This window comes from Zophobas morio, unplaced genomic scaffold (genome assembly GCF_036711695.1).
Source record: "Zophobas morio isolate AGI-343-1 ecotype UQ-CSIRO unplaced genomic scaffold, CSIRO_AGI_Zmor_V1 ptg000002l, whole genome shotgun sequence".
Classification (NCBI taxonomy): Eukaryota; Metazoa; Arthropoda; class Insecta; order Coleoptera; family Tenebrionidae; genus Zophobas; species Zophobas morio.
In genome coordinates, this window is record NW_026972107.1 from 15,617,512 (window position 1) to 15,632,367 (window position 14,856).

Below are 14,856 nucleotides of genomic sequence, written 5' to 3' on the forward strand. Positions count from 1 at the left end.
GATTTGCCAGAGACCAGCTGCAATCGATTTACATTTTTTCGTTTTTCAAATTTCGTAGACTTTCATTTTGTTGTTAAATTTACGTAAATATTTGTCGTTTTTGCTTACATTAAACTGTTTAAAGTGCACACGAAGTTAAATATGCAATATTCATGGGCGGCGAGTTAGGGAGGACAAAAGGGTAAGTTCCATGTGGACAACATCAGCAAAAAAAAGGTGTAATACCTTTAAATGTAGTATTAGATAAGTGCATTATATTTGCTATGTTACACAGTAAATTTTCATGTTATAATCAAACCTTCAACGAACGAAACAAAAACTCATTTATACGTTTCTCAGTTCCACAAAGTATTGTGGGTACATTAAAATTTCTTCTACTGACACAACTAGATTGTCCTAAAGACAATTGTTGGATTTAAAAAATTCAAGACACCACTTTACAAATGTAAAGATCTAGAAAAATGTCACCAAAATATTGACACTGAAAATTTCCATCAAGTTTACAATCAACAGTTTGTTTATATGGTACAAACAACATATGTTTTAGCTGACGTTAAGATGTACATATATTTTCCTAGAGTACGTAGAAAGAATGTCAAACATGATACCACGTATTGTTTTTGTACAAACAACAATCACATTGACGAAATTCAAAACTACAAAATGTCTGAATTTTACAACTGGTTTATTTTGATAAGACGGCATTTGTAAATTTTCACGTCACTGTATAATAATTGTACTAAATTTCCCGAAAAGGAATGATTATCCACTATTTAATACCGTCCTCATTGAATTTTTTTGTTTAACCCAAAGCTAACTAGAGCTTCCAATGTATTGTGTGTTGCAGAATAACAATGTTATGAACGACAGTTTTCTTCACATTTTCACCACTCACGTTATAGTAACTTCCAAAAGTGATGATTATAGTAGATTTAATAAATATTTTTACGAGATACAATAATATCATGTTTATATCATGGTATTTCCTTCCGAAGTTATATATATCCGAGCGTAAACAAACATTGTAGGAAATAAGGTCATTTTGACGAATGTCTGATTTCCTGCTTTCTTGAAGTTTCGTAGATTGTAGAGTAGGAAAATGCTGGTTTCCTGTTTCCGTTGGTCTGTCTTTCGTGGGTTTATTTTATTAGACAGATAACTGCAACTTTCAGGAAGGTTTTACAGTTTATTTCAGAGATTTGTTATTTCCATAAGGCTCTGACATTGATTTAAAATTATATAACCATTCAATAACTTTTTTAAATGTTTTTAATCTTATTTGTTTCGACACGGTCCATCTATAATTGTCTAAACTTAAATTAGTGGACTTTGTCCACACGACTTCTGATAAGTTTATCTGGCCATCTGGGGATGCCAATAAACCGCTTAGAGTTTAATTCCTTCAGGCAAAGTATCCAACCAAATTCTGGGTCTTGTGTTTCTTATGAAAATCCCTGGTGTATGTACAGCACAAACTTTCATTAGAATCGTTTCCAACGAAATAAACTAAGGTGGTATATGTATCTACCTAGAATGATTTTTAATTGTCTAGAAAAACCCAGAGTTTGTTTGTTTTTTCTGACGAACACTTTTTGGGTTTGTTTATTTCTAAGTTCGATAAACAGAAGTGCTATTAATTCGTACCAGTTTGCAATTCATTCATGGGTATTGTGGGTAGGCGCGTGGGTCAGGTAATCACCTTCATAAAAAGTTTCACCATCGGGTATCTGCTGTTGTCTTTCGGTTTATCCCACTTTTTTGAAGCAAACTTAATCTATAGAAACCACATCAGCAATAAATTCAAACTGGTTGGAAGGTCCCATTTATTTTCGCAGCGTGTTATTGTCCTTTTTTCGAATCCCGAAGTGTGTGTCGATTGTTTCGTTTTGTGGTTCTTCAGACTGCAAATTTGGCGACTGGTTCTGTCCACGCTGCACATGGACATATAGTAAACAGTTACCACACTCACCTCATTAACATGTGGGGTTGTTATCTCCATCAGTGCAAGTTATTAGCTCCCACGTGTCCAAACAAACCCGTTTTCTGTTCTGCGTTGGTTCCGAAGGCGTAGAAAGAATGAAATCAGGTCTGCCCGCGTCTTCTTTCGAAAACTTGCTAATTTTTATAATGAGCCTACAAACTATACGATTTCTCGTAAAGCGTGCAGGCGTTCACATTTTTGGAATTGTTGCCTGGGTGGAATAAATTATGTGAAAAGCGCACATTATGTTTCGTTCTTCGATTTTTCTCCGCTTGGTAATGCCCTTTTGAGTGTGCGCTTACAAGATTGGGAGATTCGTCGGAAAAAAATTTCTTTCACGATGGATTCATTCATGGATTTGATACCTAGGTGGTTAGTTAGAGGGTACACATCTTCTGCTGAAACAACAGAGCATATTTTATGTGTGGTTAGGTTAATTTTTTTTCATAAATAAACTGACACAAATGACCATGTTTGTTTGCAGGAGGCCATCACCAAGATTATGATGTGTGGGTGCTCCATTAAGGCGTCGCTGTCACATTGAGATTTTAAATTTCTGACACCCCGTTACATTTTTATTGTTTGAATTATGACCCATAGTTACAAAACGTGCTTACATTGTGTAATAAAGTAACCTTTTGTGTGGTAGTAAGTTTAATATGGAGATCTCACAAAAGTTTAACTCTTCGAAAATTTACACAACGTACATTTAACAACATTTAAAAATTACCCTAAATTATTATTGTTACGCCAGCACTTCGTCCGTTAAAATCCTAGTAGTTTTATACGGGGTGTGACCAATTTTTTTATTAAATTGCAATTTTTTTGCCATTTGGTTCTCTAGTAATAGTACTTTTGTTAGATTTTATCAAAATCACTCAAAAAAGTAAAGTTCGACGAAAGATATAGACAATTTATATGGCAACATATGGTAATTTTCAGACCGTATTTACGCTTACATTCTGTTTTACAACGCGGTTAAATTTGGTTTTATTGTATTTGGAAAACAGTAGGTAGTAAAAATGGAGTTGCTTCTCTTGAAAAACAGAACCAGGAAAAATGCAGTCACGTTTAGGACATTCTCTTTGTACATTTTCTATCGTGTAATTTCTTTCTGTACAAGTACATAGTTGTTTTCAAGTAATTTAATCGATAAACTGAGATGAGCAAGAGTGAAAATTACTTTTGCCAAATTGAAAAGATGTTTATCAATGATTTATATCAAGTACTCCATTTATTAAATAAAATTACATTTTATATTTAGGTGAAAGTCTGAAGTTCTGAAATACAGGAAGTTGACGAATGTATAGAACAAAAGGTTAGGCAAAGATCGACTTATTTATTCCACCTGTGGGTTGCCTCCATTAATTCCCCCGGAAAAATTAAAAATAATGACTACTTTAGATAATGACGTCTGTAATCTAGCCGATAAGACGTAAGATAATATCGCGGTCTATTTTATTACAAAAATCATCATATTTATGAATTAAAACGAAAATTTATGACTTTTATAAATAGTTTTATTATGCTATTTATCAGATTTAAAAACACTTATATAAATAGCAAAACCTTAGCCATAAAATTGTTGATAATGACCTGACGGATAAAGTTCTTGGTATTTATAAAAATTGCAGCCTAAAAAATCCAGTTACCTCCAGATTTTAATTATTTTGCTCAGCAAGAACAAAAGTTACTTGAGAGCCAAGTTTTTATTTTTTCAACAAGGTAAAAAAACAATAATTAATATTTAATTACAAAATTATTATTATGTATAAAATCATCAAGATATTACATTTTGGATTTTTAGCGATCTATGTATAACATCATTTCAAAAATTATTAAGCAAACTCTATTTTTCCACAGAACATTGACCTAATTTTGAATTTATGAATTCAAATCATTATTATAAATTAAAAATATGGTAAGTTTTAGTAACAAAATTCGACTAAAATTTAAAACCGTAAAAATAGAGGACAATTTGTATGAAATGTCAGTAGAATTAAATAACAGAAAAAAGAAAATTTTGCCGTAATATCAACGTTGTCGACAGGTATAGAGTTAAGCTATAATTTTAATAAGTATACAGGATTTAATAAGTGGTTTACATTTCTTAGGAAATTTCAGGTAAGCTGTGGTAGGGGAAGGCAAGCAATAATCAACTCGAATCAACTGTCAAACATTTATCTCCCAGTTATAAATTATAACACACAAGTTGAACTTTACCATGAGAAAAAAAAAAACACTTCTTACCCCACCTGAACGTTGATTATCGTCAATTTTTTCTTACGATTTTTACTTTTTTCAAAAATGGGTTGAGGTCAGTTAAGATTTTAATAACGGTTCATGTATACTTCATCCGGTCCCCTGCTGCGTTAGCAAAGCACCAAGTATTTATTAAAAAAAATTCAAACACTTCAATGTTTAATGTTAGTTAAACTACAACAATTTTAGCGAATTTACCCTAATCGTTTTATCTCACCTTCCCCTATGTAAAATAAAATCAACTTTTAGCAAAAAAATATATCTTTTAGGGTAACCGCTTTGACATTTCGCTGCCTTTGAATTTTAAATTATTCGGAAAAGAATGTTTGCAATTACGAGAATAATTAGAATTTTTTTGACTAAATATAGCCTGTGTTAAAAACGAGTAGGCCGGAATATGTCAAAGTGAAAACTTTTTTAGTATAATTAAGAATAATTGGGTAATTTAATTAGGTAATGAAAACGGATTGGTTACCCACAGTTTTAATGGGCAAATGTCGAACTTAGTTCGTGTAGGTTTTACCGGACAAATCCGCCTTAATAAAATGTGAAAGTATTCGTAGAAATATAATAAGAATGGCCATTGATAGAAAAACTAGATTGAGGAGGAAGTTGAGTGGGTAGAAGGAATTGTAAGATCGCTCGAAAAGTCTGTTGCGTGTAGCTTTAGAAAGAGATAACACGTTTTTTTATTCGATTCAAACCTACGGGTCTGAGTGTAGTAGCTTTCAACAATGACAACTAACATAATTAAAAATTGACCTGTGCTCTAAAAATAGAACGTAACCCGTGATACACGACAGAAAAATTCGTCATTTTCTCTTTCGCAATTCTAACAAAAATAGCTTCGTTTGTTTTATTTTTAATTTATGTACGAAGTTTTATTAAGGTCGTGGTATTGAATTTTTGGTAGAGGAGCTAATAATAATCTCTTCAACAGCAACTATTTTTAAAGCGTCTCGCCTCATTCATTCATTCAGAAATTTATTGAATTTACAAAGTAACACATCAATTGTTCTACAAGTTGAATGATGTGTGACAGCCATGGAGTCACGTGAATTTCAATCAGCTGAATGCTAGTTAGACAGTGTGTCGACTGAATGCGCGGTTCTAGGAAGAAGCATAACTAATTTCAAGGAAAATCCTAGATTGTATTTACATAAAATGATACACCCACTTCCTGTCGGTCGCATATAATTTTTTTACTTATCGCAACAGAGTAATTGTTACTTGTTTACATCGGGGCAAGGGGGAGAGGTGTAGCGAATTTTTCTAACGTCATTTTCAAAACAAAAAACTTCGTTTGAACAAACCGAACTCGGTGTGATAAGTAACCTGATGACAGCTGTCATTTTGTAAACACCCTGTCACCCTTTTCCCGCATTTACCTTATCGGCGGCAGACAAACTATAGGTGCCGAAAACAGCCCAATTGAAACTAATGTCGGTTCAAACTCAGTAATTAAGTCAATAGTAGTAGTTAGAAAAACAGAATAAATTACGCAGTCCATTTGATCTCTCTAATAAAAGTTGGACGGAATTGCGAGGAAGAACACATTAATAAAGCAACTATTTTACATGCCAACAAAAATTTTGCGCTCGTGTTTACTTAATAGCCGTAATGGCATTAAGACAATTACATTTTCCATCATTAATGAATGAATTGCAAGCAAGCGGTCGGAGCAACACCTCCAGAGTTCTCAGAATTTAGGTTCGTAACACCCACGTTTCAGTAATTTAGCCGTATTTTTAACATCCACCTACGCGCTTCGAATAAAGTGTCATTCACAACAAATTGGAGACAATGCTACAGGGGCCCATCCGAATAACCACAAAAACCAAACATAGGTGGACCATTTTTCAAAGTCAGAGTCGACATATCCAATCAGGCAGAAAAGAAAGTTCGCCCGGATTTGGCCGTCAATAAATGCGGAGATGTTTAATCTTTTAATTGTGATTTATTTGTGCTGTAAAAGAATTAAAAAGACGTAGATATTAGGCGAACAATGCTGATAAAAGGGATAATTCTGTATTAATGACGTATACTTACGAAGTTCGATCCAGAAATCTGGCAACTCAATTACGATTTTTACGATAAGCGTGGGATGATTTCAGCACTCTTCTGTGTTAGATGATTTTAAAATAGAAAAGCAACCCTGATTCGTGTTATTGGCAAAATATTAGAGTAAGTAAATAATACTAAAATAAAAACTAATGCAGCTGTTGTAACAATATGTTTCCGGAGTAAACTGCGACATGAGCAAAATATTAAACAAAATTACACACCGGTAAGTAATAAGTTACGCGAATAATAATAAAATCAAGATCGTTCCGTGTTTACATGTGTAGACGTGGATTTTTAAAAACGGTTTACACATTTTTGAAAAAAAAAACTGTGTAAAGGTCGCTGGATGCAACATGTTTCCGTCTCTAGAGAGTACGTTCACCTAAATTTACGACAATTGAGTTTTTTTCTTATTAGAGAGGGTCTTGTGTTATTTTCATTGATAATAATTGTTGGTGCTCCAAATTCTGAAACAATTGAGTAATATGATATAATAAAAATTTGCCCATATCCAGTTTAATATTAAGGAAAATATGAAGTATGAAAGTTCTTGTGGAAAAATAAAATTAATATTTTAAATAAATACATGGTCTCAGGTATTACAAATGTTATAACCAGAGTTAGGCATAGACGAAGTGATAGGGAATCAATCAGACAAATATTAAATACAACGACGTGACGTCAGGCGATAAATTTAGCTGGCCAACTGTGCACTTTCATCCTCAGTGATGCACTTCAGGGTTTATTTGATCAAGATCATCACGAAAATTGTGATGTTGAACACTCATTTGTAATTTTTAAAGCAATTTTAACATCAAGGAGAACTCGTATAACTGAGAAAAATCTAGAAAAAGTAGTAATTCTTATTAGAAATTCCCGAAGTAGGCCACGACTGCAATAGCGCTGGCGATCGGACGGCAATGAGCATTACTTCCTCTATGTCGAAGACTGGTTATAACATAATAATATGAGCGAAATAGTGAACAAAAGAATAAAAAAAAAGAAATATGTGACCAGAATATTTTAAGTGTTTAATGATCAGTCAATATCATACTTTGTTACTTGATTTCTGGATTTTTTCTATTCATCTTGCCTTAGTACATAATTCTATTGACCAGTTCAATAATGTAAGAATATTTGCAAATAATTGTATTTCTTTTCTGATTACTAGAATTCGGCAAAACGGACTTTCATCTCATCTGAAAATAATAATCGGATGTTTGTAATAAAGATATGGCATAGCTAAGTTATAAATAAGATAAATTAAAAATAAAACAACAAATCTAATAAAATAAAACATGTTTATTACATCCCTTGATCATGTGTTTGCGTCTGTTCTTTTGTTGCAATTACCTATAGGTATAGCCCAAGTAATTAATTTCACAAATTCGGTTTAATAATAACGGAAATCAAGCCAAAGTAAAAATGTATCATATTTAATACATAATCTAAATTTTGAGAAATTTTATTTTTTTTTATGATAACCCCTATACGTTAAAAGTATATAAATATTACAGTGTACGAACAGAACACTCCCCTGATATTAGTATAAAAGGTTATTATTCAATTTGGATTTTCCAGATGCTACTGAAAAAACTAGGCGGATTCATAAACCGCAAAAACAGAAGTATGTTAGTTCATAAAATTCAATTCTTTTTAAGAAAATTACGCAAAATTCTTCGATGACGTTATCACGTTATTGGTGGGGATAATTAAGACACATTTTGGTTAGCATTTTACGATCTATACGATATTCCTAAAATACATATAAAATTGGTCCAGCAGTTTCTGAGATTCGACAAATAGGGAGATGGAAACGAGAGAAATATTTTTCGAAATCTAGGGGTCATGAAACGTTGAGAAAACATGAAAGTAGTCTGATGCACTCGATTACAATACATACTTCCTTCGCTCCTAAAGAACAATGCTGATTGCTCCAAAAAACTGCAAAATGTAGATTTCAAGAAGTAACTTTGACCGAAAGCGATATATTAATTATGATATATTTTGTACAATGTAACACTATTCGTAAGTGCATTGTTTCCAACTTTGAGAAAAATCGGTAATTTGTGTTTAAGGTTTTGCTTAAATAACGCTAAAAGTACTAGGAGATGATTAAGTTACAGGTTAACGAACGAATGTTCTACGTTTTTAATGGGGAGTAATGTATACATTTTGATACGTACAATGTAACACGAATAACAACAATAAAGAAACTGGTAGGAGGTTATTTCGACAGTACTTCCCTCGCTTTTGAAATACAGCTCAACGAATTCAGTTTCTTTGAAAACTTAAAAAAAATAATGATACCATATATTTGAATTAGAATTTTTGTAGAGCTGGTTTTTATAAATTCGGTAATATCTCATACTTTAATCACCCATACTCGGCCACTACCTGTATTTCTGTCGAGTCTTTCCATTTGAAAATGTTCCCATCAACATTATTTCAGCAAGCACATATGTCAATTCCAACACGTGCAGTGTAATACTAATAACAAAGCACTAGGGTGTACCGTTCTTGAAATTTGATCAATAAAAAGTATAGATATTAGCAGTAACAGTATAAGAAACTAAAAACCCATACCATATTGGAATGTGCGCTGATTTCGAGTTACAAGCCTGAAAGGGAAGACGGTATGCGATAAACTCAAGTATAACTTTGTAGGAACTCCGCTTATACTAATATAAACTGTTGCCGTACAATTTCGATTTTTTTGCGAAAATTTGGATGCCTTGAGGAAAATCTCAAGGCGGACTCATAAGCAACAGGTACAGACAGATGGACGGTCGACAGACAGACAGACAGACGCACAGACGAAAATGGAAGACTTATTTTTTCGTGCTTTTCATGACTTCTAACATGAAACGGTCGTATCCGAATTGGGGTGCAAAGTTTGCTCAAATGTCAGGTCGTTAGATACATGGATATTTCTGACCGAATTGGGGCTCATTCTCGAACTGTAGGGGGTTCAAAGGGTTTTGGCATTTTTCTTAACGCAACTGAATGAATTCGAAGAAGAATAGAAATGTCATTTAGTGTTATAAATTTAAATCTTAAGGAAAACCAAATCATTTTTAAACTCAAAGAATAAAGAAAAATTGTTACATAAAAACAAATATGTTCATAGAATCTAAAATTGTCCAATATAAAAATAAAATGTTTGGATATAATTTTGTGAAATGTGTCAGCTACAAATTTGCTAGTGTCGTATGATATTTATCTTACAATCACTTCAATTTTTGAAAATCTATGTGATCAGTGGTTCATTTTACATACATAACAGAATAGAAAAGTAAACAAAGTGGATTTAGCGACACTAAATTTGAAAATAGATACAGTGTTCAATTGTTCATGTTATTTATAAATTTTTATTAACTTCTTGATTGAGGATTTTGGGTATTAAATACTTGTCCATCATTTCACTACCCGATTAAAGCAAGCCAGTTTAACCCCTAATTAAAATTTTTACCGCAGTTCGGTTAGGGATTATAAGGTATCAGGTATTTACAAAATTTTGCACCACAGTTCGGTCACGGATTAGAAATGCCCCGCAGTTCGGACAAATTTTACTGATTTAATTAAATTAGACAACGTTTTAAATAGCATGGGCTATACTAAAACAACGACAACAAAAAATCCACAGCATGTAACATAATTAATACAAAACTTATTGACAAGGAAACGTCATTTGCGTCAATATTTTCAGGAGATTCCTATATTTTATATATAAGCTATGCACAGACGTGGGTTTAGCCACAATTTAAAGTAAAAACATAGATTAATATAGATGCGACATGGAGGCTGCTTTTGCAAAACCACCCTTATTGACATTGGAGTCCTCAACCGCCAAAGGCAAGCGCCAAATTTAAAAAGTCGATGCCAATAAAAACCTTGTTTCACTATAATTGTAATTCGTACGACCTGAATGAAAGTGAAGGAAATAGTAAGCAGCTTGTAATATTCTGGTAAATCTAGTGTCAATTTGTCGAAAATACAACGCGTCGTTAAAAATATTATGACATTTCTTCGAATTACTTTTATTCCTAACATAACATAAATTGAGGAGTCCTCAATCGTCATTTGATTTACACTATGACGCTTCTCTATGTTGGTAAAAATTTAGGTTAACACTAGTGTCACTTATACGTCACATATGTCATTCTGTTTTGACACTTAAATGTAATGACGAAAGCTTCAAAATTTTTACAAATCATGTGTAGACTATTGAAAACATCTTCACCAAATATGTGTTTATCCTATTAATTGGCATTTTTTTGTACAAAGTTGGCAAAACTGTTTAGATTAAGCTCTCGATGTGCCTCTGGGCGTTCATTAAATCACTCAGTACGTAAAAACTGTCATTTAAAAAATTATCGATGACGTCATTACTGAACCATCAACAACTCCAAAATTTTAGTATATTCTTCACAGAAATAATTTATAACTGTTTCAATTTATATTAAAACTGATTTAAAGATAAAGTTCATTAAATTGGTACCATTCTGGTGTTATATGTAAAATAGAGTTCGGAAAATAGTGAACATTGACTTGTTTCCAAAAATATTTGTCGGAAGCCCCCAGTAAACCCTTTAGGTTTATAGTAATCCTCGTGAACACATTTTCGGCTATTAAATGCATTGTGTTTAAGAATATTTATAACATTCTAAACACAAAAAAAGTAATTTCGTTCATTATATTACAATGATAGATCACTTGAAAATAAATAATTGTAAGATCTTCGCGATATTTAGAAATAATACCTGAAAGACGTAATCCTCAGCAGTTTATTAAGGGCTTCCAATAAACCCTTTTGGCAACAGAAAGTCAGTGTTTCCTATTTCCCGGACTCTACTATAATGTTATGCTCCTATGATACTTGACAGTAACTCCTAGAGTAAAGACGCTTACTGAAATATATAACCTTACAAATATTTTCCACAAATTTGGCGTTAAAAAATGTTATAGTGGATGACAGTACTTCAATTTTTGGACTTGGACAACACTTTTGGCCTTATTATTGTGCGTTATGCAATATCTCATTAAATTTGGTTTCAACGAGATGTTTGATATCTTCACTATGTGTAGCATATTACTTATTAAACAAGATAATTCAAATAAAAATTTACAAAAAACTGGCCGAAGGTTGTTTCGACCGCACTTCCTGAAGTACAATGAAACACATCCAGCATTTTCGAAAAACAATGAAATTTGATTTTGTGAATTTTATTTTTCTGTGAGAACCCTTATTTATGTTAAAATAAACATATGTAAATATTGTTAAAGTAAATGTAAAGAAGCGTGCTAGGCGTGTGTCTCAAATGAGTTTTTTACTACACAAAATTTTGCAATGGCGTCATCAACATTTTTGCAAAAACACCTATATTAACTTGGACTGGTGCAGTGTAATACCAATATGTAATAACAGTATTCCTAAATTTTCTGGGAAAATGTAGTCAGCCGTTCCTTATTTAATCTATAAAATAAAATTACTCATTCATTAAATGTAATGATAAATTACAAGTGAAAACTCATCATATTTTCCACATTTTATGTAGAATTTATTCGGCAAAATTTTTAGATGACGTCATTATTTTTGGAAGGGAATAAAGAGATATATTTTGATTAACAATTTACAATGCTTACAATAACTATAAAACGTCTGCAAGATTTCAAAGCGTTCGGTTTTGCAGTTCCTAATTTATTCAATAAAATAAATTATTATAACTCATGCATACATTAATTTTTTTGAACCACTTGTATAAGCAAATTTAGAACAATATTAATGGAATAATAGATCCCAAGAATAGACTCATCATATTTTGCACATTTAGGATTTATTCGGCAAAATTTTGTGGTGACGTCATCAATTTTTTGATTAAAAATTGACTATGCTTATGATAACTTTAAAACATCTGCAAGATTTCTAAGCATTCGGTTGTGCAGATTCAAAATTAAATTGCAAAATGTAATCTATATTTTTTATCTCTTTTCCAAAAAATCTGGACGTTCCAGGTAAAAACGGATTCATAAACTGCACGTGTAGTATTAGGGTAGCTCCAGCAGTTTCGGAGATTATCTGTCTAACAAAAATCGTCACGGACGGCGGATAGACTGACTGACAGACAGACAGACGGAAACGGGAGACCCATTTTTTCGTACCCTCTAAGGGTTATGACCCATTGAAAAAATTTGAAGCAAGCCATTCGTCCGATGGACTCGATTACCATACTTCCTTAACTTACGCTCGAGAAGTAAAAATGGTATAGGATGCTTAATGTCCATAAACTTTTTGAATAGTAAATTTAACAATCATAATTTAAAATTATGAGTTTTCTGACCTAACCAGACTTGACTTAACCTGACCTAACCCGACTCGACCTGAGTTGAGCTGAACTGACCTGACTTGACCTGACCTTACATAGATATTAACCGCATCATCTTTATTTTTAATGCAATAACAATTTTGTCAAGTTTTTATTCTTTTTTGTAGCATTTTTTAACTTCTTTTTTATTTTGGCTCATTAAAATTTTACACAAATATCTGCAGTGCTCTTGTGGAATTTAGTACACATATATACAGGTTGAGTCAGAATACTAAATTCTTCAATATACCGTTAGAGACACAAAAACAGAAGGACTCCCACTAACTTACACGTGTAGGATGATTTATTTCACTGTTTCAAGTTATACAAGACGTATATTTTTTTAATGCATTGAAGAAAGTATAATTTTTCTAAGTATTTTAAAGTACATTTACCTGGTAAATGTAGGAGTATTAATTGTGTCGCTGTAGTAAATTTTATTGTTGGGACAACAGAATTCTGTCATGGATTTTACAATTTATTTTGTTTTTGATCTACTTTCTTTGGTTAATTCTTGTGATTTTACGTGACGTTTATTAGAGAAAATTGTTGATCTAAAAAAAATCTGTAACCATTATGAAAACTGTATTATTTTTTCCAGAGCGGGCATTGCCCGTCCCGGCCCCTCCAGCAGCGGGCCTGAATTCCGAATTCCCCGTGCCGATAGCCCTATCGGCTTCAAATGGTCGCGTCAGAGGAAGAAGAGAATAAGGAGGAGTAGCAGCAAGAGAAGCAGGCTGCAAGCAGGATACGATGGCGATATGTCGTTGTCGTTCCCACGGCGTGGTCCCCTCCACCGGAAGTGCTCGCCCCGCGGCTGCTGGAATCCGACCGAGGCCCCCCACGCCGCCCCCCGCCGGTCCACGGCCGTCATTTTTAATGCGTGAAGCTGAAGATCTGTTTTTTGCACCGTTTCCGGTTCTTTTACCAATTAGTTGTCTGTCCTACTTGAGTTATCGCGTCTCAGTATCTGAAGCGCACAGCCGTCCTTGCCTTATCGCCGCTTATCGCGTAAAGGTTTATTTCAACGGATGTTAGTAAGAAACGTTTTAATACTTTGTTGATAACGAATGCGTTAAATCCTTTAATCACCGGAGATTGCATGGTGGAGGAATTAATGCAGGTTTTCGATGAGTCAGCTTCAAAAGAGGATGCACCGTGAATAAACCGGAAGTTGGTTTATATAGACGTCGCCCTACAGCGGAAGTTGAACTGTCAAAGACTGAAATTCTCACTTTTCACTGATTGTGCGTCCTGGATATACTTTGTCGAATTACTTGCCTCATTCAAACAGGATCTCTTCATGCATGCGCACCCACGCTGAGGCGTTTCATAAAAACGTTTGGACATCATATTTATAAATATTAATAGCCTTCCCGAAAATAAACGACAAATTATAAACTTATTTCGACACAAAAAAATCTGCACCGAATTTCCGCTTCTGACGCTCGATAAACAGCGCGTACATATGAAGACTTACTTAATCATTTTTGGAACGATGCCGTCAACTTTTTCGTGGATTCACAGATTTATTTTAATTGGTTTTTTGAAATGATGTCATCAGCTATCTGGGGCGGATGAGCGAATAAATTTTAATCTTCCGTAATCTTGAGTCAATGTTTGTGTCCTATTAAAATTTTGCCACGGAAACTTTAAAAATATGTGTAAAATCGAACGTTATATTTTTTGCACAATGCAAATGTTCTTCAGAGTGACCTTATTAGAATATTTCTGTTATCTATGGCACAGGAAGGAAAACCATATTCGTCCAGGATACAACATATATAAATAAAGTAATCACTTGATATTACTCATAGAGAAGTTTATGCATACAGTTATTTCTTACAGTTCCTTCAGTCATTTGTTACATATTCATTATTTCAAAATTGGAATTATAAATTAAGAGAGACATATTTTTTTAATAAGTATGTTCTCTGTTTTCGTACTAAGGTAGAATATCATTAAAATTGTTCAGCGACATGTCTAAGAACATCTGATAAACTTTTACAATCAAGATGTCATATTTTCAGATATGTTGTTTGTTATTTTTTCGACTGTTATCACCGGAATAGGATAAAACCTAGCAGACGTACATAGTATGACAAAAACGTTAACATAATCCACCGAAAAGATATCTAACCTGTTTAAAAATTCATAATTGACGCACCTTGTATAGCAACAAAT

The 14,856-nt window shown here is 33.1% G+C and overlaps 1 protein-coding gene across 1 annotated transcript; it reads left to right on the top strand.

Moving 5' to 3' along the window:
• LOC135128813 (uncharacterized) lies at positions 1-14,463 on the top strand. Its single transcript, XM_064055894.1, has 2 exons — positions 1-181; positions 13,274-14,463. The coding sequence occupies exons 1-2, from the start codon at positions 153-155 to the stop codon at positions 13,557-13,559; spliced, it is 315 nt and encodes a 104-aa protein (XP_063911964.1). The 5' UTR covers positions 1-152; the 3' UTR covers positions 13,560-14,463.
• Positions 14,464-14,856: the final 393 nt, after the last annotated feature.

Excerpts from the sequence above, each read along its gene's own strand:
- LOC135128813 (XM_064055894.1), top strand. The coding sequence starts at position 153 with ATGGGCGGCGAGTTAGGGAGGACAAAAGG. Across the intron at positions 182-13,273 it reads GAGTTAGGGAGGACAAAAGG|AGCGGGCATTGCCCGTCCCG; the intron begins GTAAGTTCCATG and ends TATTTTTTCCAG.